General features: G+C 37.4%; 1 protein-coding gene and 1 pseudogene across 3 annotated transcripts in view; both read left to right on the forward strand.

Annotated features, from left to right (window-relative positions):
* IPO5 (importin 5) overlaps nucleotides 1–15,651 on the forward strand; it is a 49,692-nt gene extending 34,041 nt beyond the window's left edge. For all 3 annotated transcript variants that reach the window (XM_036249950.1, XM_036249952.1, XM_036249951.1), the window contains 8 exons: nucleotides 767–939; nucleotides 2,175–2,286; nucleotides 2,374–2,429; nucleotides 3,977–4,099; nucleotides 4,785–5,004; nucleotides 12,383–12,611; nucleotides 14,133–14,274; nucleotides 14,903–15,651. In XM_036249950.1, the coding sequence (XP_036105843.1) occupies nucleotides 767–939; nucleotides 2,175–2,286; nucleotides 2,374–2,429; nucleotides 3,977–4,099; nucleotides 4,785–5,004; nucleotides 12,383–12,611; nucleotides 14,133–14,274; nucleotides 14,903–14,989 (1,142 nt within the window). In that variant the 3' untranslated portion in view covers nucleotides 14,990–15,651. The remainder of the gene's footprint in view (nucleotides 1–766; nucleotides 940–2,174; nucleotides 2,287–2,373; nucleotides 2,430–3,976; nucleotides 4,100–4,784; nucleotides 5,005–12,382; nucleotides 12,612–14,132; nucleotides 14,275–14,902) is intronic.
* A 3,861-nt stretch (nucleotides 15,652–19,512) lies between these two features.
* On the forward strand, nucleotides 19,513–19,928 carry LOC118622207 (annotated as a pseudogene).
* The last annotated feature ends 2,804 nt before the right edge of the window (nucleotides 19,929–22,732 follow it).

Consider the following 22,732-nt stretch of genomic DNA (forward strand, 5'->3'; position numbering starts at 1 on the left):
TCTTTATAGGTTAGAAACCTACTGATACTTAACTTTCTGTAGCACAGAAACCTATATTTCAAATGTAGATAGCACCTTTGGGGAGAAACATCTCTTGGTAAATTTGCACACTAAATGTTTTACTCCTCAACCTAATGACAGTAATTAATAGGTATTTTTATGCCTTTACACACACAAAATTTCATAGTTGGGTTAAAATAAAAGACCACTGAACAGAATAGTAGAGCCCATACTCAAACCCAGATCTGTCTGCCTCTGGAGTCCCTCTGTAGTTTGTCATGCAGTATTCTATCTGGCATCCTTTACAAAAGATGGCTTTTGCCCAGCCGACACTTCCTATGTTGCAAGAGAACAAAACAGATGGTTTTTAAGAGGAAGTCTCAAGACCTCATTTTACAAATGGTGTTAGGGAGAAGCAATTTAATCTTTATTGAAAACCGGAAAGGCTAGTACATGAAGAGATCCAAGGGTCCCCCCAGGTCTTTTCAGTCATTTATATGTTTTTGGTCTACATTTGAGATTCATTCTTGCTATATTATGGGTAACAGAAAAGATAGAAGGTAAGTCTTGTGAGCAGGGAGACTTCTATTTTTACGTACGTTATATTTAACACAAGTTCTTGGATGGCAGTCTTAGGTAAACAGAATTTTAATAAACAGAAGTTGCCTAGCACTACTGTTAATTCAGCGAGCACTTTAATGTTTAAGTAAGCAAAATGACAGAACAGTCTTTGAGGATAGTGACTACTTTTCCTTAACAATAAAACGTGTTCGAGTGGCAGCAGCAGAATCCATGCCTCTTCTCTTGGAATGTGCAAGAGTTCGTGGTCCTGAGTATCTCACACAGATGTGGCATTTTATGTGTGATGCTCTAATCAAGGCCATTGGTACAGAACCAGATTCAGATGTCCTCTCAGAAATAATGCATTCTTTTGCAAAGGTAAATACTTTTCTCTTAAGATATGTATAAGATTGTGTGTTCATTTATTGGTCTTGCTAAATACATATTGGGGGATTTTTGAGTGTGCTATAACAATTTTTTTAAGCCGAAAATGTTTTTTATTTTAATATTTAAGAGTAGCTCGCTCGCCCTGGCCAGTTTGGCTCAGCGATTAGAGCGTCGGCTTGCAGACTAGAGAGTCCCGGGTTTGGTTCCCACTGAGGGCATGTACCTTGGTTGCAGTTTGTCCCCAGCCCCAGTTGGGGTTGTGTGGGTGGCGACCACTCGATGTGTTTCTCTCACATCAATGTTTCTCTCTCTCTCTCTCTCTCTCTTTGTCCCTCTCTCCTGCTCTATCTGAAGATAAATGCAAAAATGTCCTCGGGTGAGGATTAAAAAAAAAAATATATATATATACATATATATATATATATATGAGTAGCTTCTCATATTCTAGTCTTGATTAGCTCCCACCACCACTCACCTATAATCCAATTACAGAAGCTTCGGTATCTTGGATGCACATCTGCTTACTGTCCTATTATTCCCCACCCCCACCCCCCATTGCCTTATCTCTCCTCTGTGCTATTTTAATAGCCTCAGTTGATCCGTTCCAGAAGTTGAAGTAGCTTTTTCTTTTCTTCCCAATTCATTCTCCTTTTCTGAAGTATTAACATGCCGTTTGCTTGAATCACTCATCTTCCCATATTCTTGGTCATCCCTGTTGCTCAAAGCTCCATAGCTTGCTCCACAGTTAGGTTTAGAAGTTCTTCATTATCTTTATTTGTCCCCATTCATACTCCTGCAGTTTAAAAAAATTTTCTTAATTTGTTTTTAAAGAATGTGTGCTTCCATGTCTACCCATATCATTTCCTCTGCCTGTAATGCACTTTCATGGTAGACTTACCTTTTCTTCAACGCTGTCTTTTTAAAGAGCATATGTGTGTAATTGAGCTCTTAGAAACTAGTTGGTCTCTTCCATCTTTGAACCTTCAGCAGCTAGCATAATTCCTGACACTTAAGATATGCTGAGGACATGATTAAAGGAAAAATATTTTTTAAATTCTTTTAAACGTACTGGCATGTTAACAGAAATGTATCTACTTAATCATTAGTTTCTAGGGTACTGAATTCTGTTGATTTTTCTTGTGATTCTTAATTGAAGTTTAACTTGGCTCTTAAAAACACATAATATAAATCTCATGGGTTGCTTTCTTTCCTCACCCTCACTTTAGTGCATTGAAGTAATGGGAGATGGATGCCTTAATAATGAACACTTCGAAGAATTGGGAGGTATACTGAAAGCTAAACTCGAAGAACATTTTAAAAATCAAGAGTTGCGGCAGGGTAGGTTTCTTACGCTTTTATTTCTGAATGTAATACTGGACTATTTTGAAGACCATTTAAAAAGACATTTATTTGGGTATGTTTTAGTTAAAAGACAAGATGAAGACTATGATGAACAGGTGGAAGAGTCACTACAAGATGAGGTAAATTATTCCCTGAAAAAATTAACTTACATTACCATATGCATCTGAAAGTTTTAAATATTTAAGTTTCTGATTCATCTGACTTGTCATTCTGATATAATTATCAGTCATCTTTAGCAGAAGAAACTGACTTGTATTTCATTAATTTAGAGACTAAGTAATTTGAAATTAGCTGATTTGTGTGTTTTGGATGATGTGTGTGCATTTTGTTGTAATACCTCACACATAAAGCCCTTTGGAGTTCACCTAGTATTTTACATGCTCTTGTAACAACCATTTGTATTTAGTGGTGCTTTCACTATCTTAAAGATACTTTAACTCAAACTCAGATGTTAAATAACTGCCTAAAGCCACACACTGTTGACAATCTAGGGCTTAAGGCCAGATTTTTCTATAACATCAGCTGTCTTTGTAATGGACACAGAATAATGCAGATTTCTGTACATGTGCTGGTTGATAGAATTTTTCCTCACTTTGTTACTCACTTCTCTCTTCATACCACTTGACACCATCAAACATATTTCAGCTTTGACTTAGAATCCAGAATAGGTGGCATGTGGCCATCCTGGTGGACCAGTGCTGACATGTGCAGGTCATCCCAGTTCTCTGCAGGGTGCTCACATGTTGCCGTTCTCCCCACCATCCCACTCCAAAATTAGAAATGTTCTGGGGGGCGGGGGGCACATCTGTAACAAAACTAAATAAATAAATTTTTAAAAAGTTAAAGTAAAAACACCTTTGTTTCAGAACTTTGAAATTTGGGGTATTTTTTCTTTTTTGTTAATCCTCATCCAAGGCTTTTTTTTTTTTTTTTTTTTCATTGATTTTTAGAGAGAGTGGGAGGGAGGGAAGGGGAGAAAGACCAACATCCATTGGTTTCCTGCTGCACACTCCTAGACTGGGCCTGGGGATCAAACCTGCACGCCAGGTACATGCCCTTGACCAGTAATCAAACTCTCAACCCTTCAGTGTGAGGAGCAACGCTCCAATCATTGAGCCACACCAGTCAGGCCTGGGATAATTTTTCAGTCACATATTTTTTAAGTATGTACCAAGAGCCCTGGCTGGTTTTGCTCAGTGGTTAAAGCGTCAGCCCGCAGGCCAAAGAGTCCCAGGTTCGATTCCAGCCAAGGTCATGTGCCTTGGTTGTGGTTTGTCCCTGGCCCCAGTCGGTGGTGTGTGGGTGGCAGCCAATCGATGTGTCCCTCTAGCATCGATGTTTTTCTCTCTCTCCCTCCCTCTCTCCCTTTCTATCTGAAGGTAAATGTAAAAATATCCTCGGGTGAGGATAAAAAAGTATGTACCAAGAAAAGTCTTTGTAATAAATGCAATATAGTACTTACCACACACATATATATCTTTCCATAGGCAGTAAGAGACATGGTACCCAGTCATTGAGGTGGCCTCAGTCTCTAGATTATTGCTATGATCTTAAGAAAGTGATGAGAAATTTAATTTTCTACATTTCTTAGATTTAAAAAAAACAAATGCTGCTGTTAATAATAGTGCGGATACTTTTTAATATGTTTGGGTGTGTTTTGTTTTAGGATGATAATGATGTTTATATTCTGACCAAAGTGTCAGACATTTTACACTCAATATTCAGTAGCTACAAGGAAAAGGTGTTACCATGGTTTGAACAGCTGCTTCCATTAATTGTCAACCTAATTGTAAGTGTTGCCTCTCTCTTTGACAGTTATTTTAGATAATTGATCTGGAATTCTTTCATTGCAGCATTTGCAAACTTACATTTTCAAGTCAAAGTGGATCTCAGAAATCAGTTTTCCACTGTGTGTCTTTAATTTTATCAAAATTATTGTGTTGCTCTGGATATTTTTTCAATCAGTATATGCTTGAAGTTTGTTAATTGGGTTTTCCATAGTTCAATTAAATTATATTTTAAAAACATGCAAGTGATTTTTTTTATTATTTCATATTATCCATGCTCTAGTAAATTAATAAATGAAAACAGAATGATTACATTTTTTGCAGTGGACCCTAGAGAATTCAGTCATACTTGTTATGTACAACCAGCAATCAGATTCTGGATGATGACCTCATATATTTCGTTTTTTAAAATATAAAGTAAATGTATATATTTTGTTGCCACTGTCACTTCTTCCTGGTGTATGGTAATGTCATATTGTAGAATTCTGTAACACATCACACAAGTCTACCTATCTACACCTGTACTTATTTAAATCTGTATGGTACTTTGAAGAAGTGATTGTTACTAGTTGTTCCTTGCCTGTGTCCAGAATATTCGTGTAAGCCAATAATCTATAGTAGCTATTTATTTCTTTACATTTTTATGTACTTTAGTATTCAAAGCCTAAAAGAATATCTTTCTTGTAGTGTCCACATAGACCATGGCCAGACCGACAATGGGGATTGTGCATCTTTGATGATGTTATAGAACACTGTAGTCCAGCCTCATTTAAATATGCAGAATATTTCTTAAGGCCAATGCTCCAATATGTATGTGACAGCAGCCCAGAAGTCAGGCAAGCAGCTGCGTATGGCCTGGGAGTCATGGCACAGTATGGTGGTGATAATTATCGTCCTTTTTGTACAGGTACTGATGTTGATTTGGTTGGATGCATGTCCTTCTAGATATCCTTCAGTCATCCCTTTTGTTTTTACTTCATTCTCCCTTCCATACCCTGAAAACATTCTGTACCTGTATCTGCTTTATTCTCTTTCCCTTTTTCAAAAACTTCATCTGTAGCACTTAAGAATTTATAATCTTTTTTTTGTTGTTACAAATTTTTTTCTTTATTGATTTTTAGAGAGAGGAGGGGAGTGGGAGAGAGAGAGAGATAGAAGCATCGATGAGAGAACATCGATTGGGCATGTGCTCTGACCGGGAATTGAACTGGCAACCTCTTGGTGCACGGGTCAACGCTCAACCACTGAGCCACACCGGCTGGACAAGAATTTATAATCTTTATTCTCATAGAAATGGAAGTGAAATTTGAGTGGAATTAGAGCCTCCCCAACTTGATTTCATTTTGGGTTCAGGGTGTATACCAAAGCCCTAACAGGAAATTTTTTTAATTTATTGGGGTGACATTGGTTAATAGGTTTCAGATATACATTTCTATGATACAAGATCTGTATGTTACACTGCATGCCCACTACCCAAAGCCAAATCATCTGTCACCATATATTAGGCCCCTTTCACACACCCCACCTCCTTTCCTCTGGCAACCACCACACTGCTGCTTGTATCCACAAGTTTCAGTATTAAATCCCCACATGAGTGAAATCTTATGGTTCGTAGCTTTTTCTGACTGATTTAATTTCTCACTTAGCATAATATCCTCAAAGTCCATCTATGTTGTCATGAATGGCAGTATTTTGTCTTTTCTTATAGCTGAATATTCTTCCATTGGGTGTATGTATCACCTCTTCATCTAACCCTCTGTCCCAGGACACTTTGATTGTCTCCATGTCTTGGACACCATGAATACTGCTGCAATGAACATAGGGGTGCATATATCTTTTTGAATATATATTTTCGAGTTTTCTGAGTATATACCCAGGAGACAGATTGCTATGACATATGGTAACTCTATTCTTAATTTTTTGAGGAATCACCAGACTATTTTCCATTAGGCTGTACCCATCTATATTCCCAGCAGTGAATGAGGGTTCCTTTTCTTCATAACTTCTCCAGTACTTACTTGTCTTGTTGATAATAGTCATTCTAATAGGTGTGGGTGGTATCTCATTATAGTTTTGATTTGCATTTCCCTAATTGCTAGTGATGTTGAACATCTTTTCATATATCTGTTGGCCATTTATATGTCTTCGTGAGAGGTATCTGTTCAGATCCTCTACACATTTTTTAATTGGGTTGTTTGCTGTTGAGCTTTATGAGTTATTTATATATTTTGAATATTAAGCCTTTGTTGGAGCTATTGTTTGTAAATATCATCTCCCATTCAGTTCGCTGCCTCTTTGTTTTGTTGTCTGGTTTTTTGGTTTGTTTGTTTATTTGCTGTGCAGAAGCTTTTTAAGTTCGATATAGTCCCATTAGTTTATTTTTGCCTTTACTTCCCTTGCCTTTGGGGTCAAGTTCATAAAATGTTCTCTACAGCCAAGGTCCATAAGTTTAGTACCTGTGGTTTCTTCTATGTAATTTATTGTTTCAGACCTCATATTCAGGTCTTTGATCCATTTTGAATTAATTTTTGTGCTTGGGACAAACTAATCTAGTTACATTCTTTTGTATGTGTCTTTTTAATTTTCCCAGCACCATTTATTGAAGAGGCTTTATTTTCTCCATTGTGTGTTTCTGGCTTCTTTGTCCAAAATTATCTGCCCATATACATGTGGTTTTATATTTGGACTCTCAATTCTCTTCCATTAGCTGTGTTTGTTTTTCTGCCAATACCAGGCTGTTTTGATTATTGTAGCTTTGTAGTATAATTTGAAGTCCCAACGTGTGATACCTCCAGCTTCGTTCTTTTTTTTCAGGGTTGCTTGAGCTATTTGGGGTCTTTCGTGGTTCCATGCAAATTTGTTGGGTTTTTTTGTTATTGTTCTGTTTCTTTAAAAAATGACATTTGGATTTTGAAGGGGATTGCATTAAATCTGTATATTGCTTTGTGTAATATGGCTGTTTTAACTATGTTGATTTTTCCAGTCCATGAACATGGAATATTTTCCATTTTGTTACATCTTTCTTAATCTCTTCTAATGATGATTTGTAGTTTCTAGTATATAGGTCTTTCACATTTTTTAAGTTTATTCCTGGGTATTTTTTATTTCTTTTTCTGAAGTTTTGTTGTTAGTATATACGAAGGCAGTGGATTTTATACATTGGTCTTGTATCCTGCAACTGTATTGTATTTGTTTATAGTTTCTAATAATTTCTTGGTGGAGTCTTTAGGGTTTTCTTTTTTTTTCTTTTTTTTGTTCAGGTAGAGTGGGAGGGAGAGAGAGGAACAGAGAGAGAGAGAAAGAAACATCGATGTGAAAGGAACACATCGAGTGGCTGCCACCCGCACGACCGACCAGGGCCGGGGACAAACTGCAACCGAGGTACGCGCCCTTAGCAGGAACCGAACCCGGGTCTCTCAGGACCGCAGGCTGACGCTCTAACCGCTGAGCCAAACCGGCCAGGGCTCTTTAGGGTTTTCTATGTGCAGAAACATGTCGTCTGCAAAATAAAATGACACTTTTACTTCTTTCTTCCTGATTTGGGTGCCTTTTATTACTTTAAAGCTCTTGCCATATTGCTCTGACTAGGACTTCCAGAATTATTTTGAATAAGAGTGGGCATCCTTGCCCTGGCTGGTGTTGTTCAATGGTTAGAGCATCAGATACCTGCACACCAAAAGGTGTGGGTTTGATTCCCATTCAAGGGCACATACCTGTGTTGCAGGTTTGATTCCTGACCCAGATCAGAGCATGTGTGGGAGGCAACCAATTGATGTGTCTCTCTCTCATTGATGTTTCCCTTCTTCTCCCCTCTCCCCCTCTTCTCTTCCACTTTCTCTAAGAATCAGTGGAGGGGGGAATCCTCAGGTGAGGATTAGCACCCACAAAATAGAGTGAACATCCTTGTCTTGTTCCTGATTTTAAGAGGAAAAGCTTTCAGTTTTTTGCCACTGAGTATAATATTGACTGAAGATTTGTCATTTATGGCCTTTACTAGGTTGAGGTACTTTCCTTCTATTCCTATTTTATTGTTTTAATCATAAGAGAGTGTGGTATTTTATCAAATGCTTTTTTTACATCTGTTGATAAGATCATATGATTTTTATCCTTTTGTTAATGTGGTGTAGTACAGTGATTGATTTGTGTATGTTGAACCATCCTTGTGCCCCAGGAATATTTCCTAGTATTTTGTTTAGGATTTTTGCATCTGTATTCATCAGAGATACTGGTCTATAGTTTCTTTTTTGTGTGTTAGCCATGCCAGATTTGGGTAACAAGGTTATGTTGGCCTCATATGTTAGGAAGTATTGCCTCTTCACTTTTTTGGAAGAGTTTGAAAAGGGTAGTTTTTAAATGTTCTCTGGCCTTGGCCGGTTTGGCCCAGCAGTAGAGTGGTAGAGTGGTAGAGAGTCAGCCCGCGGACCAAAGAGTCGCTGGTTCGATTCCAGCCAAGGGCACATACTTCGGTTGCGGTTCATCGCCAGCCCTGGTTGAGGTTGTGCAGGAGGCAACCAGTCAATGTGTCTCTCTCACATTGATGCCTTCCCCCCACCTCATCTGAAGATATTTGAGAAAATATCCTTGGGTGAGGATTAAAATAAATAAATAAATAAATGCTCTCTGAATGTTTGGTAGAATTCAATGGTAAAGCCATCTGGTCCTGGAATTTGTTTTGGGGGAGGTTGTTTCAATTTCCTCACTGCTGATTGGGCTATTTAGATTTTCCACTTCTTCATGATTGAGTCTAGGAAGGTTATATATTTCTAGGAACTTACCCATTTCTTCTAGGTTTTTGAATTTGTTGGCATGTAGTTTTTCATAGTTTTCTAATGTGGTTTTTTTGTATAGCTGTGATATTTGTAGTAACTTTTTTCATTTCTGATTTTTTTATATGGGTCTTTCCTCTATTCTCCTTAGTGAGTCTAGCCCAGGGCTTTTTTAATTTTATTAATCTTTTCAAAGAACTAGCTCTTTGTTGTATTATTTTTTGTAGTCTTTTTGTTCTTTATTTTATTCCATTCTTCTCTAATATTTATTATTTATTTTCTTCTGCTGACTTTGGGCTGCTTTTGTTTTTCTTTTTCTAGTACTTTAAGATGTAATGTTAAGTTGCTTACTTGGGATTTCTCTTGTTTCTTGAGATAAGCCTGTAATGATATAAACTTCCCTCTTATTACTGCTTTTGCTGTATCCCAGAAGTGTTATGTTGTATTGTCATTCTCATTTGTCTCTATATATCTTTTGATCTCGTCTTTTATTTCTTCTTTGACCCCATCATTTTTTAATAGTATTTTGTTTAATCTCCACATATTTGAGGGTTTCTTTACTTCCTTTTTGCATTTGATTTCTAATTTCAAGGCATCGTGGTCAGAGAATATGATTGGTTTAATTTTGATGTTCTTGAATTTGTTTAGGCTAGTTTTATGCCCCAGCATATGGTCTATCTTTGAGAATGTTCCATGTGCACTGGAGAATGTATAATTTGGTGTTCTGGGATGAAAGGCTCTATAAATGTCAGTTATGTACATTTGTTTTAGTGTGTCATTTAAGGTCGATATTTCTTTATTGATTTTCTGTTTAGATAATCTATCTAGAGCTGTCAATAGAGTATTAAGGTCCCCAGCTATGATTATGTTTTGATCCATTTTCCCTTTAGTTCTGTTAGTAGTTGCTTTATGTACTTCAGTACTTCCTGGTTGGGTGCATATGTATTAAGAAGAGTTATGTCTTCTTAATGTAGTGTCCCCTTTATCATTATAAAGGGTCCATCTTTGTCTCTTGTTACCTTTGTTATCTTGAAATCTATTTTGTCAGATAAAGTATGGCTATACCTGTTTTTCTGTGGATGTTATTTGCTTGGAAAATCATTTTCCACCCTTTGTCTTTGCCGCTTAGATGTGTCTTTTGAAGGCAGCATATGGTGGTTGGGTTTTGGTTTTTGATCCACTCTGCTACTCTGTGCCTCTTTATTGGTGAATTCAATCCTTTTACATTTAGGGTAATTATCGATGTAGGAGGATTTCCGATAGTCATTTTATCCTTAATTTTCTGGTAGCTCTGTGCCTCCATTGGTTCTTTACCTTTGTTTTTCATTACCATTCGGTTGCATATTACAGTAGTTTGTTTGTTTTTTTCCTTTGAGTGCATCTGATCTCTATCCTTTCTCAGTTCAGATTTTTACCTCCTCCCTTTTTATGTTTTTGTTGTCACAAATTATCCCTGTTTATGCTTAAGCTTTTTGGTGATCTTACTTGTAGTGTTGTGACCTTATGCTCTTTGTTTCAGGTGGAATAACCCCCTTGAGTATTTCTGCAATGGAGGTTTTCTGGTGATAAATTCCCTCAGCTTCTGTATGTCTGGGAAAGTATTTCTCCTTCATGTTTAAAGGATAACTCTGCTGGATATATTATTATTGTCTGGTAACTTCTCGCTTTCAGTCATTTGAATATTTGGTTCTACTCTCCTGGCTTGTAGAGTTTCTGCTGAGAAGTCTGATGATAACCTGACAGGATTTCTTTTGTAGGTCACTTCCTTCTTTTCCCTGGCTCCTTTGAGATTTATTTATTTATGTATTTTTGTCATTAATTTGTGACAGTTTTAATACAATGTGCTTTGGAGAGGACCTCTTTGGATTGAGGTAACTAGGTGTTTTTGCTTCTTGGGTTTGAGGATCTGGTTCTTTTCATAGTTTTGGGAGGTTCTCATCCACTGTTTTGGGTTTGTTTTTTTTTGTTTTTTCGCCCACTGTTTGAATAGACTCTCTGTTCCTTCTCCTTTTTCTGGTATGCCTATTCTTATATTGCTTTTTCTGATGGAGCCCATTCTTACAGACTTTTTCTTTTTTTTAAATGCTTAGGTGTTTCTCTCCTTCCCTCTGCATCATTTCTAGATTCCTGTCTTTGATGTTACTAATTCTTTCATCCATCTGGTAGGCTCTGTTTCCTACACTCCTAATCTCCTTAATTGAATGCTTCATTTTCTGGATTTCTGTTTCTTTTTTAAAGTTTCAATCTCTTTGGTAAAGGCCTTGTTTTGTTAGTTTGTTTTCTGAGTGCATTAGATTGTATATTCTTGCATCTATTTGAGTGTTTTCAGAACTGCATTCTTAAATTCTCTTATTTGTATCACATATTTTCATGTGTTCCAGTTTGCTTTCTAGAGATTTTTCATTTTCTTTCAGAGCTTCCTCGCTGCTGTGGTTAGTCATGGTATTTGCCGGTCTCCACTGTCTAGGCATCTATGTATTATTGGCTTTTCTCTAGCAGCTTTCTCTGAAGACGTCTTTCTACTATTTTCTAGTAGGTGGTGCTGAATCACAAGATTTTTACCTCTGTAAATCTCACAGCTGACCTCTGCAACTGCTGTCAGACAGTAGGGCCCCACTGCTTGGGGATGGGGGGTTCTTTTGCCCTCTCAGTAATGGCAACTCCAGACCTTCATGTGGTCCCCCAACACACCTCAACTAGGGATCAGTCAAAAAGGGAAATAGCAATTCTGTTGCAAGGGCAACAGGAAGCAAGTTTGGGGAGTCCAAGGGATGTCAGGGCTCTGGATCTTTTTCTTTGTCTGAAACACCAACCATCCAACAGTGGACAGCAACAGTAAAACCCCTGCGCTGTATCCTTGCCCCAGTCTCTCAGCTGGCTCAGCCACCGTTCACACCACTCGCCCTGCTAGAGTGCTCACTGAGGCTCTGTTCTTCCCAGCCAAAGGAAGCGCCTGCTTCCACCAGCTTCCTTCCCTCTCCAGGCTGAGCTCTCCCTTCTTGCCTCCCCATTTGTTCCAGTTTGCCTGCCTTTAGATGCTTCAATGCACAGCTCTCTTAGGCATGCTTCTCTTAAGCAGGGAATCCTTTGTTCAGTTATAGTTGATCAACTTGATCAAGTTTCACGGGGAGAGGCCAAGGAACCCTCTCACACTACCATCCCTCTGACATCACTTTCAGGACTTTTTAAAACTTACTGAAGGTTTCTGTAAGTTTGGCACAGAAAGATAGCTAAGGCAGCTTTTTAAAAACTTAACTACCCTGAGGTGACCAGGAGTGTAAATCAGGAGGCTCATAACTTCTTGTGGTCTCTAAGTTAGTGGAATGCTGGTGCACCTGATTCTGCTGAGACAATCTCCCTTTCATTACTGTGTCTGTAGCCAAGATGACAAAACATTCGTTACACTTGAACATTTCTTCACTTTGACCAGTAACTGGACCAGAGACAAAAGAAATACTTATGTTTATTTGCATGAAAATGTGAGGTTTTTAACTGGCCTTTTTCAAATGCTTATTTTAGAAGCACTTCCACTGCTGGTAAGAGTTATTCAGTCTGTTGATTCTAAGACCAAAGAAAATGTCAATGCTACGGAGAACTGCATCTCAGCAGTAGGGAAAATTATGAAGTTCAAACCTGACTGTGTGAACGTTGAAGAAGTCCTGCCGCACTGGTTGTCGTGGCTTCCACTACATGAAGACAAAGAAGAAGCTGTTCAGACTTTTAGTTATCTGTGTGATCTGATTGAAAGGTAAGAAAAGACAGATAGACCTTAATTCTTTTCCCTTCACATAAAACAGTGCCCTCTGGTCTTACAGGTTTGTAATAATGCTGTCTTTGTTAATCATATTAACAAAGTATATCACAGCTAAGGTTGCCTCGTAATCTGATTTGGATTATTCTTTGTGGAATTAAATTTAACAGATGAGGTGTTATAGAATATGATGTTTTAAGAAAGTTACCTTCTAATGTTCTATCTCCCACCTTTATTTATTTATTTGTTTGTTTGTTTGTTTATTTGGCTTTAGCTATTTTTAAATTTTCATTTTACTGAGGTATAGTTGACATGATATAATTTATTAGTAGAATGAGATTGAAGTACATTGTTAGTACCATTATTTTGCCCTTTGAAATTCTGGGTTTAAGAATCAGTGGTATGGGGACGTATGCCAGAGGGGCAGTCAAGATCTGGCCCTGGGTCTTGGCATTATTAATATTATTTTGTGCCCATGAATAAATATAAGAATTCCAACAGCCTGAAGGCTTATAGAAGCTATTAAATCAAAGGTGTGTTCTCTGGTGGTCTGGTTTTCTAAGTCCAAGTTCCCCTAAATATTAGTCAGATCTGGGCTCTGTCACTATTAATTACTGCTTTTTGTTCATGAATAAATCCAAGGGCTTACAACAACTCATCTCTTGGAGTTTGTAGAAATGGGCCAGTGGGCATATTCCTTCATGCCTGTAAGTTCACATTCACACAAATAATTGTATTTGAGTCTAGCAACTGAGATCATCATTAAGGAATGTAACAGCCATCCTGGCGCATGTAACATGTTCCTTACCTGCGTCTGCCTCTGAAATGTCAGTTCTCCACCGTACTGTTTGATCATCTCCCTTGGAAATGACTGCTCTGGAGTTTAGTTCTTGGCTTATTCTTAAAGTACCCATCCATCATTTTGAACTTTAATTTTATTTTAGAAATCATTTTGTAGTATGTAAATGAAATTTGTATTAAGAAGCTGCTGTTCTTGTTAATATCTTGTTTTGGAGTTGTTTTTTAATGTCATATTATTTTTTAGAGCTTTCTATATTTTAGCTGTTAAAAGAGTCCTGAGATATAAGCCAAGTATTTTTTATAATTTACATGCAAAGAAACTAAAGAGCTAATTAGTAAAATTAGCTGGTTTTCCTCCTACTGAATTAAAAAAGGTAGTTGATTTTAGTGAATGCATAATTATTTTATAAGAACCTTATAACAGTTCATTTTTGGCCCACACACTGAAGTGTCACAGGTTCAAATTACCAGTTAAGGGCACGTACCTGGGTTGCAGGTTCGATACCCCAGCCCTGTGGGAGGCAAACAATTGATGTCTCTCTCTCTCCCTCTCCTTCTCTCCCTTCCCACCCTTCTACTCTTGAAAAATATTCTCAGGTGAGGATTGACAGAAAACACTTTATTCTTGGAGGGAGGGTATAGTCAAGTATGAGTGCTTGAGTGATTGATTTTCTTCTTATAATTTTCATTTATAATGGTTTTCTTCTCTTTTGTCAGTAATCACCCAATCGTTCTTGGCCCCAACAATACCAATCTGCCCAAAATATTCAGTATAATTGCAGAAGGAGAAATGCATGAGGCAATTAAACATGAAGATCCTTGTGCCAAACGTCTGGCTAATGTAGTTCGACAAGTACAGGTAAGCTGATTTGGTTAAACTACGGAAGGGGAAATAAAATAGTTTGGGGGTTTTTAGTGTGGGGGAGGGGTTCGTGTTCTTTATTAGAAGAAGGACATAGGAATCTAATGAACTAAGGAAATTTTATTTTTATTGTCTCCACGCCTCAAATAGATTATATTTATCTCTGTGTTCTCATTATATATTAGAACTAAAACCTTTGTCTTACATTGGAGACATTTCTAACCTTTCAGTTGGTGCTTAGCACATGCTCATAATGTATAAATTTGTCTGCATATCTATTAAGAATATGCACCTGGTTTCCTAATAAATCACAGGATGTGTGTCTATAGTGCTGAAGCACTATGTTTGTAAATTATTTTTACTCCCTAAATTCATGTGTGTTGGTTACTTGAATGTGTCATCTATCCAGTGTAGCTTTATCCATGCAAATATGAAGAAAACTTAACTATAAATGCAATGAACTATAAAGACATGAATAGATTTCTTGCTTTTATAGTGATACTCATCAAAATAATCTACTTGGAAGGAAATACTTTGGCATTACCGTCTACCAAATGATGATTATTAAAATATTTCCAAATGACCATTGCAACGATCCTAAATCTGTGAAACTGTTTTTCCCTAGACTTCTGGAGGATTGTGGACTGAATGCATAGCACACCTCAGTCCTGAGCATCAGGCAGCCATCCAGGAGCTTCTGAACTCTGCCTGAAGGGCCTTAAGAGCACCACCAGAAAACTGAAACTGACTCCAAATAAACGTTTGCCCTTTTGTTTAGGTTTCTTTGTTTTGTTTTTGAGCAAAAGAGAGCAGTAGAGTTGTGTGTAGGCCATTCTTCTGCAAAGCCACAACAGAGGAAGAAAAGCACTGGGTTTCAGAATGGTGTTCAGATGGATTTCCATCATACCACTGAAGAAGTCCCCGTAAGCCCTACGGTAGCACTGAAGAGTATTTTTCTATTGATACAGCCCACCCATCTGAAGGTGAAAGGGAAATTAAACTCATCTCCTCATTAGACAAGGAAATTTAAGACAAACAGCTTTAAGATCTGTTACTCAGCCTAGATGTGTGTTAAAACAAATTGCTATACACCTAGTGGTAATTCTATTAATTGGAGTGTGAGTCTTTTTGTAGGGTAGAAAGAAGCCTACCCAGCAAACTTAGTAGATCCAAAAATTGGGGCAAAAAGCTGAAGACAAAAACAAGCATGAAGATGTCATATTTGATGTCACTTTTGGTTCTTTTTCCCAAAAGGCTTATGTGGTGACTCAGTTCGGAAAGCTTTCCAGCTTCCAGCCCTTGAATGTGAAGTGTCGTTGGCATGTCTGGCAGTAGTCTCTCGTTCACTCCTCAATAAACAACATTGAAATACAAGGAGTTTGTGTACAGATTCCATACTGTCTGGCTTTGGTTCATTTGTTTTTAATATAAGAATATTTTTTAAAGTAATAACTATGGCTCTGAACGTATTTTTTTCCCGATATTTTTCTTGTGCGATTCAAACTTGAAAAGATCTAGTTTTTACCATCTTCCACTTTAATTTAAGCTAAGTTATAATACACCTACTCTGTTCACAATTGGTGACCTTTTAAAACTAGGATTGTTCTGATTAGATAAAAATATTTGGTTTAGTATTTTCATTGCAAATTGTAATTGCTATAGAGCCACACACAACTTTTAAACTTAATTTTATGAGAAATATTATGACTAAAATTATTTTCAGATAAATTCAGTGAAATGTGTTGAATGTTTTTTTTTTTTTTTTTTTTTTTATGTATTAACCTCACAGCAGTAAATGACTTGTTGTTTTCTTTAATTTTTCTAAAGGATCTTAATAGATTTCTGTTGAAACGTCAGTGTTAACATTTTTATAGTTTGTACTAAATTTACCCGTGATATATAAATGCATTTTATGCTTAGATCAGAATTAAAGGTCTTTTCTTTAAATGATTTGCATTACTTTATTAAAACTAAATCTGAAATGGAATAGAAAGTACAGCGGATTATATTAAGATGGTTCACTTGGTAGCAGATACCTCCAAATGTACTTCCAGTTTTTAGCACACTGTGGCCCGGAAGCTTCAGTGTCTAGCAGAGCATGTCGAATGACTTCACCATCACAATCATTGCTTTTATTGGGTACCCATTTGACTTTTGCAATGTGTGTGTGGTAGTATTTGGAGCTACTTTATACCCTGTATTTTTTGTTTTAATTTTGGTTTTTTATTGAATTTATTGGGGTGACATTGGTTAATAAAATTATATAGGTTTCAGGTGTGCAAGAGTATAATATTGTATTGTGTGTTCACAAAGTCATGTTTTCTTCCATCACTATCCCCCCTATACCCTCATCTATCTCCCCCAACCTCCTCACCTCCCTTTCCCTCTTGTAATCACCATATTGTCTGTGTCTGTATACCCTATATTCCTGTTGGAGTAAGTGTGTCAAGAAAACCCTTTTCTGCTTTTTTACATAGAATAGAGTTTGGAAAGCCAGTCAACTGGAGCAATTTCAGTTTGTTTTCCATTATTATTCCACTTTAAAAATGTGGCACACTTGCCTAAGTTCAGATGGAAGTGTGGTCTGAAAATGGCTACATTGTTTTGGAGAATCTAGTGTTTGCAAAGCACTTACTGGGTAAGAACCTAGCTTTTGGTTTAAATATTAATTGGAAAGTCAGAAGGTGGACCAGTAAAAGTGATCTAAGGTCCCTGAAAGGAGTAAATGGGCATAAATCAATCGCAGACTGACGAGATCCTCCTTGATAGAAATACAAATAATTGGAGATAAATTAATCAGGGAAGGTTGGTGTTAGTTTTTACTGTGCTGAGACCTGTAATGCAGGGCTCATAATTAATTGTAATAGTAATGATCTGGGGAAACTTTTTTAATCCTCACCCAAGGATATGTTTTCCCATTGATTTTGGAGGGAGAGAAGCATTGGATGTGAGAAAGCCATGCTCCCCGACTGGGCCAGAGATCGAACATCCGACCCTTCAGTGCCCGGGTCAGCACCACTGAGCCACGGTGATACTGGCCAGGGCTGAGGAAACGTAATACCTCATTTTGTCTCCACAAGATGACAATTTATGATTTTACCGTTTATACCAAATTTAGCAGCTCTACATATCAGCCGGTAATGATGTATTTATGAACCCAAGGTATGTCTGGAGGGAAAATGTATGTGACTCTTAAACTTTCTGGGTATTTTATAACAAAGGATTAAGTTACATGCACAAGTGTTAGAAAATTTTAGCATAACTCATTTGGAGTATTTTTTTAATGCTGTACGTTTGAAAAGTAAAATTGTCAAAGCTAATTTGACAGTTCTATAATGGGAAGCAACTACTATGATTCTGGAGTTGTAGTTTGACTAACAGAACCATCAGTATATATATATAAGTAACTACTCTTGATGCACCTGTTCTAAGAATAAATACAGATATTGGGTGACTTGAAAGGCTAAGGAGCTAGCTAAATGTTTTACTTAAATTAGTACTGCTTCATTCTGCCTACGAGTATTGCATCAAATGATCTAGCTTTTGCTTTGTCCCATAGAAATCACTTAGCTCCTCTTAATCCCTCTTTGCCTAAAACAAGTAATAGCAAAACCTGCCAGTTTGCCTTTTCTCGGTTCTAAAAGTATGAGTGCCACTGTTTTTTATAAGAAAGTGAATTACCTGCAAATAGTTTCAGATTTTCATTTCTAACATTTGAACTGAATGGGTGGGAAGGGGGCTGGTTAACTCTAAAACCATCCTGGGACAAGCTTGCCCCTTTTTTCACAGAGTTGTAATCCTGACAGCCATTTGCTAGACAATATTTGGGTGTATTCTATATACTACTTATATTGTTATGTATTTGAATGAATGAATATCAACATTTTGAAAATAAATTGTAGCTCTATTTATTTTTAAATGAAACCAAAAGCAGTGTAATATGGTTTTTATGTAAAACATCACGAAAGTTGTTTTTTAAAATTCCAGTCGACGCAGCAAAGTGGAATTGTGAAATATTCCTTGATAATTCTGGATCTTTCCCTATATGTCACCTCTTAACTGATTTAGACATTCCATGCAAAATGCAGTACTTGTGAATCAACAAGAATCCAGTCAAGAATGTTCTTTAACAAGAACTACAATGGCTTGAGTGTTAAGTGCTGAAGAAAACACATGGTCTACCTCAGGTAGGGAACAGATAATCACATAGCAAAAAGAAGTACTAGGTGCAGAGTGTCTAATAGGAAGAAACACAGGAAATAAGATTTATTAAATACTGTGTGGCTGGTGTTTCAAAACAAAAGTTAAAGTATAAAGAAGTGACACAAATCTAGACACCTTACAATTGCAATAAGCAGTTGTTCCTCTAGAGTGCTATGGCTGACCTGGATAGCAATAGTGAAGGTTGCGTTTGAGAACACTAATTTCTGATTCACAATAGGGATCACGTCATTCTCCCCTTCCTCCCAGAGGTGGAGAGTCAGGGGCTCTGCTGGCCTTCAGGGATCCCACTCACCCTGCAGTAAAGTGCTTCCCCAGGCTACCCAATGCCAATGCAATGAGCATCTCCAAAAAGTCATCCAGAAGGCCTGCAAAGCTGGAGGGATGGCCAGCAGCACCTGCTTCCCTCCTGGCATTTGACTCCAGTCACCATCCCTGACAACCCCAACTCCCTTCCCGCATGATGGAATCCTGGACCCATGGGCTTTCTGCTGTTTTGGAAACTGCTGTCTTAACTTGCAGGTAAGGGGTTGTTTTTTTTTGTCTCCACTCCTGCTTTATTGTACTAAGAAAACATTTGCTTCTTTCCTCAACCTGTTTTCATTGCAAGTGTCCCATCTTGGCCTTTATCTGAGCTATTGAGAATAGGTTACATTATTTCTAAGCAGTTTCATTTGGATACTCCAAAGGCTTCCTGTGACTTGTGTGTGGAAGAGAGTATTGGTGACAGTTTAATGAAATAATGTAACCAGAGTCTCAGGGGGTGGATGTTACTGACAGGTCACATCCAGGCCCTGGTGACCAACCCCAATCGTTCAAACATTTGAAAAACCCACTAAAGATAGAGAACCTACTGATAACCTGAGCTTCCTGTTTCTGAACTCATCTGAACATTCTGCTGGAAATGTTTTAATTATTTATGAAAAGACCCATGGCATATTTTTCCAAATCAGATGGCAAGGGTAAACAGGTAAGTAAGAAATGCTCCCCCGCTGCAGCGCCCAGGGCTTGAAGATGGCCGGTTGGCAGAGCTACGTGGATAACCTGATGTGCCATGGCGAAGGCTGCCATTGTCAGCTACTCTGACACCAAATACGTCTGGGTAGCCACGGCCGGGGGCATCTTCCAGAGCTTTACACCAGTGGAAATAGATCATGATTGTAGGAAAAGACCCGGAAGGTTTCTTTACCAACAGTTTGACTCTTGGCACAAAGAAGTGCTCATTGATCAGAGACAGTCTGTACGTGGACGGAGACTGCACAATGGACATCCGGACAAAGAGTCAAGGTGGGGAGCTGATGTATGACGTTGCCATGGGCAGAGCTGGCAGAGCATTGGTTATAGTCATGGGAAAGGAAGATGTCCACGGAGGCACACTGAACAAGTAAGCACATGAACTCACTTTATACCTGAGGAGATCTGATGTATAAGTAGCCTCTTCCCATCTACCTAGCAACTGTCTTCATCACCACTCCAGTTATGGTCACAGTGCTACCAGACTACATGGTAGCTAATTTTTCTTTGCCTATTTTCTAATGTCATGATTCCTGTTTACCCAATGGATCATTTGTATGTTAACCACTGTATGTAATCAACCCTTATCTGGCAATGTAATTGCAGCACAATAATGATTTGCATGATAACTTGAAATTTGGGGGGAGGGGTAATGCCAAGTTGGGCATCACTTTGTTTTAGCAATTAATGGATATTGATTACTAAAATAAGTTAATATAAACAAGGTGCCGGTGTACAATCTCTAATTTGATCAGTGTCTTTTCAGCACTTTGAGCATTTACTTAGCTCATCTAGTCTTCCTTTTCCTAGCACATGGTTGGGAGGGAAAAGTGCATGAATCTGTCCTTCACTCCTCTTTTCTCACCCCCTCCCTTTGCACATAAGGTATTTGGTTTGCTTTCATCTTATTTTATGCAGTGCCTGGTTTGTTTAACCAATTACTAATCCCTTTTGTTGACGAGCTTTTGGGAGCTGCAGTAGTTTGCTTGTAGTATTGCTGTTGCACTTGAGTAGAAGACTTTTGGGCAGTGTCTACAGGACTCATGAAGAGTGCAACTGCAAAACAAGAGCAAAAGGCTCTTCCTCCCGGGACCTCCAGTAACCATACTGATCGAATCCCCAGGGACATTCCATTATTGCAATAGCTCACATTTCTGTTCCTATCTTTTTCTTTGTACACCAGCTCTACTCTTTAGTACAATTGTAAAAGGCTGCCATTATGGACATTAGGTGTCCCAACATAACCATCTGGAGTGTGTCCAATTTGTTCATCATAGGACCAATTTTTATTTGCAGTTTAAGTTTTTCTATGAAGTTACATTATTGTGGACTTGGCTGTCTTGTGATGAATTTTTTTCATGTGTATTCTGTACCATACTATAGTTAAAATGAACTGTTGCTATTGTGAGATGGATTTTTAACTGACCTATAAAAGGTTTCTTTTGAATGGCACTATTTTAGGGACATTCTAGTATTTGCTTCTATTGTTTGGACTTTGTGGATAATGTACAGATTTAAAAACAAATCTTGTTGCTGATTTGTCCATTTCTTTCCCTGCACTTTGTTACATCTGGGATACAGTCTAACTCATCTGATTTAATATGCATTTTAAAAAATGCCATAACTATTAAACACCTTGTTTACAGATGAAATAAATGTATTCCAACCAAAAAAGAAAAATAAAGAAATGCTCTCTTCCTTCAGTTTTCATATGTTACAAAATATGAGGGCATTTTGAGGAGAGACCCAATTTCTGAGGTTTAATTTTTCATTATTTAACTTACTTTTTACACAAAGGGCTACCTGTACCTGGTTCAAAATTCAATATCAAACTCAGTGAAATATCTATCAAACTCTCCCCAAATATTCCTCAACCACCCCACCCACTTCCCCTTGTGAAAGAAAAATTCACAGACTTGGTCTCAACAGAAGCTTTTTGCTAGATGTAATTCACAACCTCTTCTAGAAAGAAGTTAGCACTCCTGATAAAATATGTACATGTCTCTCTGGTAGATATGAGTCAGGTTAAAAACTGCTGAGAAACTTCCCATCCACCGCGTAATCCCAGCCTAAATTTTTTAACCAGATATTTGAATTATTCTTTTAAAAAAAAGTCAACAATTATTTACTATAATTTTTTTTTTTTTGCTTCTAAATGCCTCTTCTATGAAAAACATATTTGAAATTGGCTTGCTTGAGACGTCCTTGCAGTACATTTATAATAGGATTCTAACATAACTAAATTTTCTGAAAAGGATTTTTTTAAAACATCCTTCCCAGAAGGAAAAATTATCTATTCTTATGTATTCTTCTAGGATTATAAATATTCAAATGGATTTTTGGAATAAAAATTACTTCATTTTGGCTAGGAATTAATTCTCACTCTTCAACTCTGTTAAAGATAGAGGTTGAACATCTTTTGCCCTTTAAATGACAATATGTAAATCGATATGCTCAGTACTGGTTACTGACAAAATGTTATAACTAGGTCATTACATTGATTTCGAATCCCATTTCATCTTAAACTGAGTGGCATCAGGCTAAATATTCTTTTAATTAATCAGCATAAACAGTTCCATTCTCATTAGTGAGCATATTTTTAAGTATGTGTTTTCATAAAATATATTTAAAGCACTTATTTCATGTGTTTTTTTAATGAATAACATTTTTTAAAAATTAATATTCTGGTTTTAGTATATTTTTGTGGTTGCCTACTGGTTTTTCATTTGTGGTAATGATTTAAAATTTCTTTTAAAACACTTCTGAAAAAAAAAATCAGTGAATTGATTTTTTAAAAATATAATGTAGCCCAGCCAGTATGGCTCAGTTAGTTGAGCATTGTCCCAGGCACCGAGAAGTCAGCAGTTCCATTCCTGGTCAGGGCACATGGCCGGGTTGCAGGCTCGATCCCCAGTAAGGAGCATGCGAAGCAGCCAATCGATGTTTCTCTCTCATCGATATTCTCTCTCTCCCTCTCCTTTCCTCTCTTTCTAAAAAACAATCGATAATAATAATAAAAAAAATATGATGTATACAGGCACAAAATCATGCAGATGGTACGCACGATTGAAGTCTAGGAAATACTTTCCTTGGCCGAGGTTTGCAATGCAATCATATAAGGTCAAGAAGTTTTGTTTTACCTGATTATGAGAAATATAAAGCAATGATGGTTCTGTCAGCAAGAATGTGACTCAGCCAACAAGACACGTGAAGGCATGAA

Source organism: Molossus molossus, unplaced genomic scaffold (genome assembly GCF_014108415.1).
Source record: "Molossus molossus isolate mMolMol1 unplaced genomic scaffold, mMolMol1.p scaffold_m16_p_9, whole genome shotgun sequence".
NCBI lineage: Eukaryota > Metazoa > Chordata > Mammalia > Chiroptera > Molossidae > Molossus > Molossus molossus.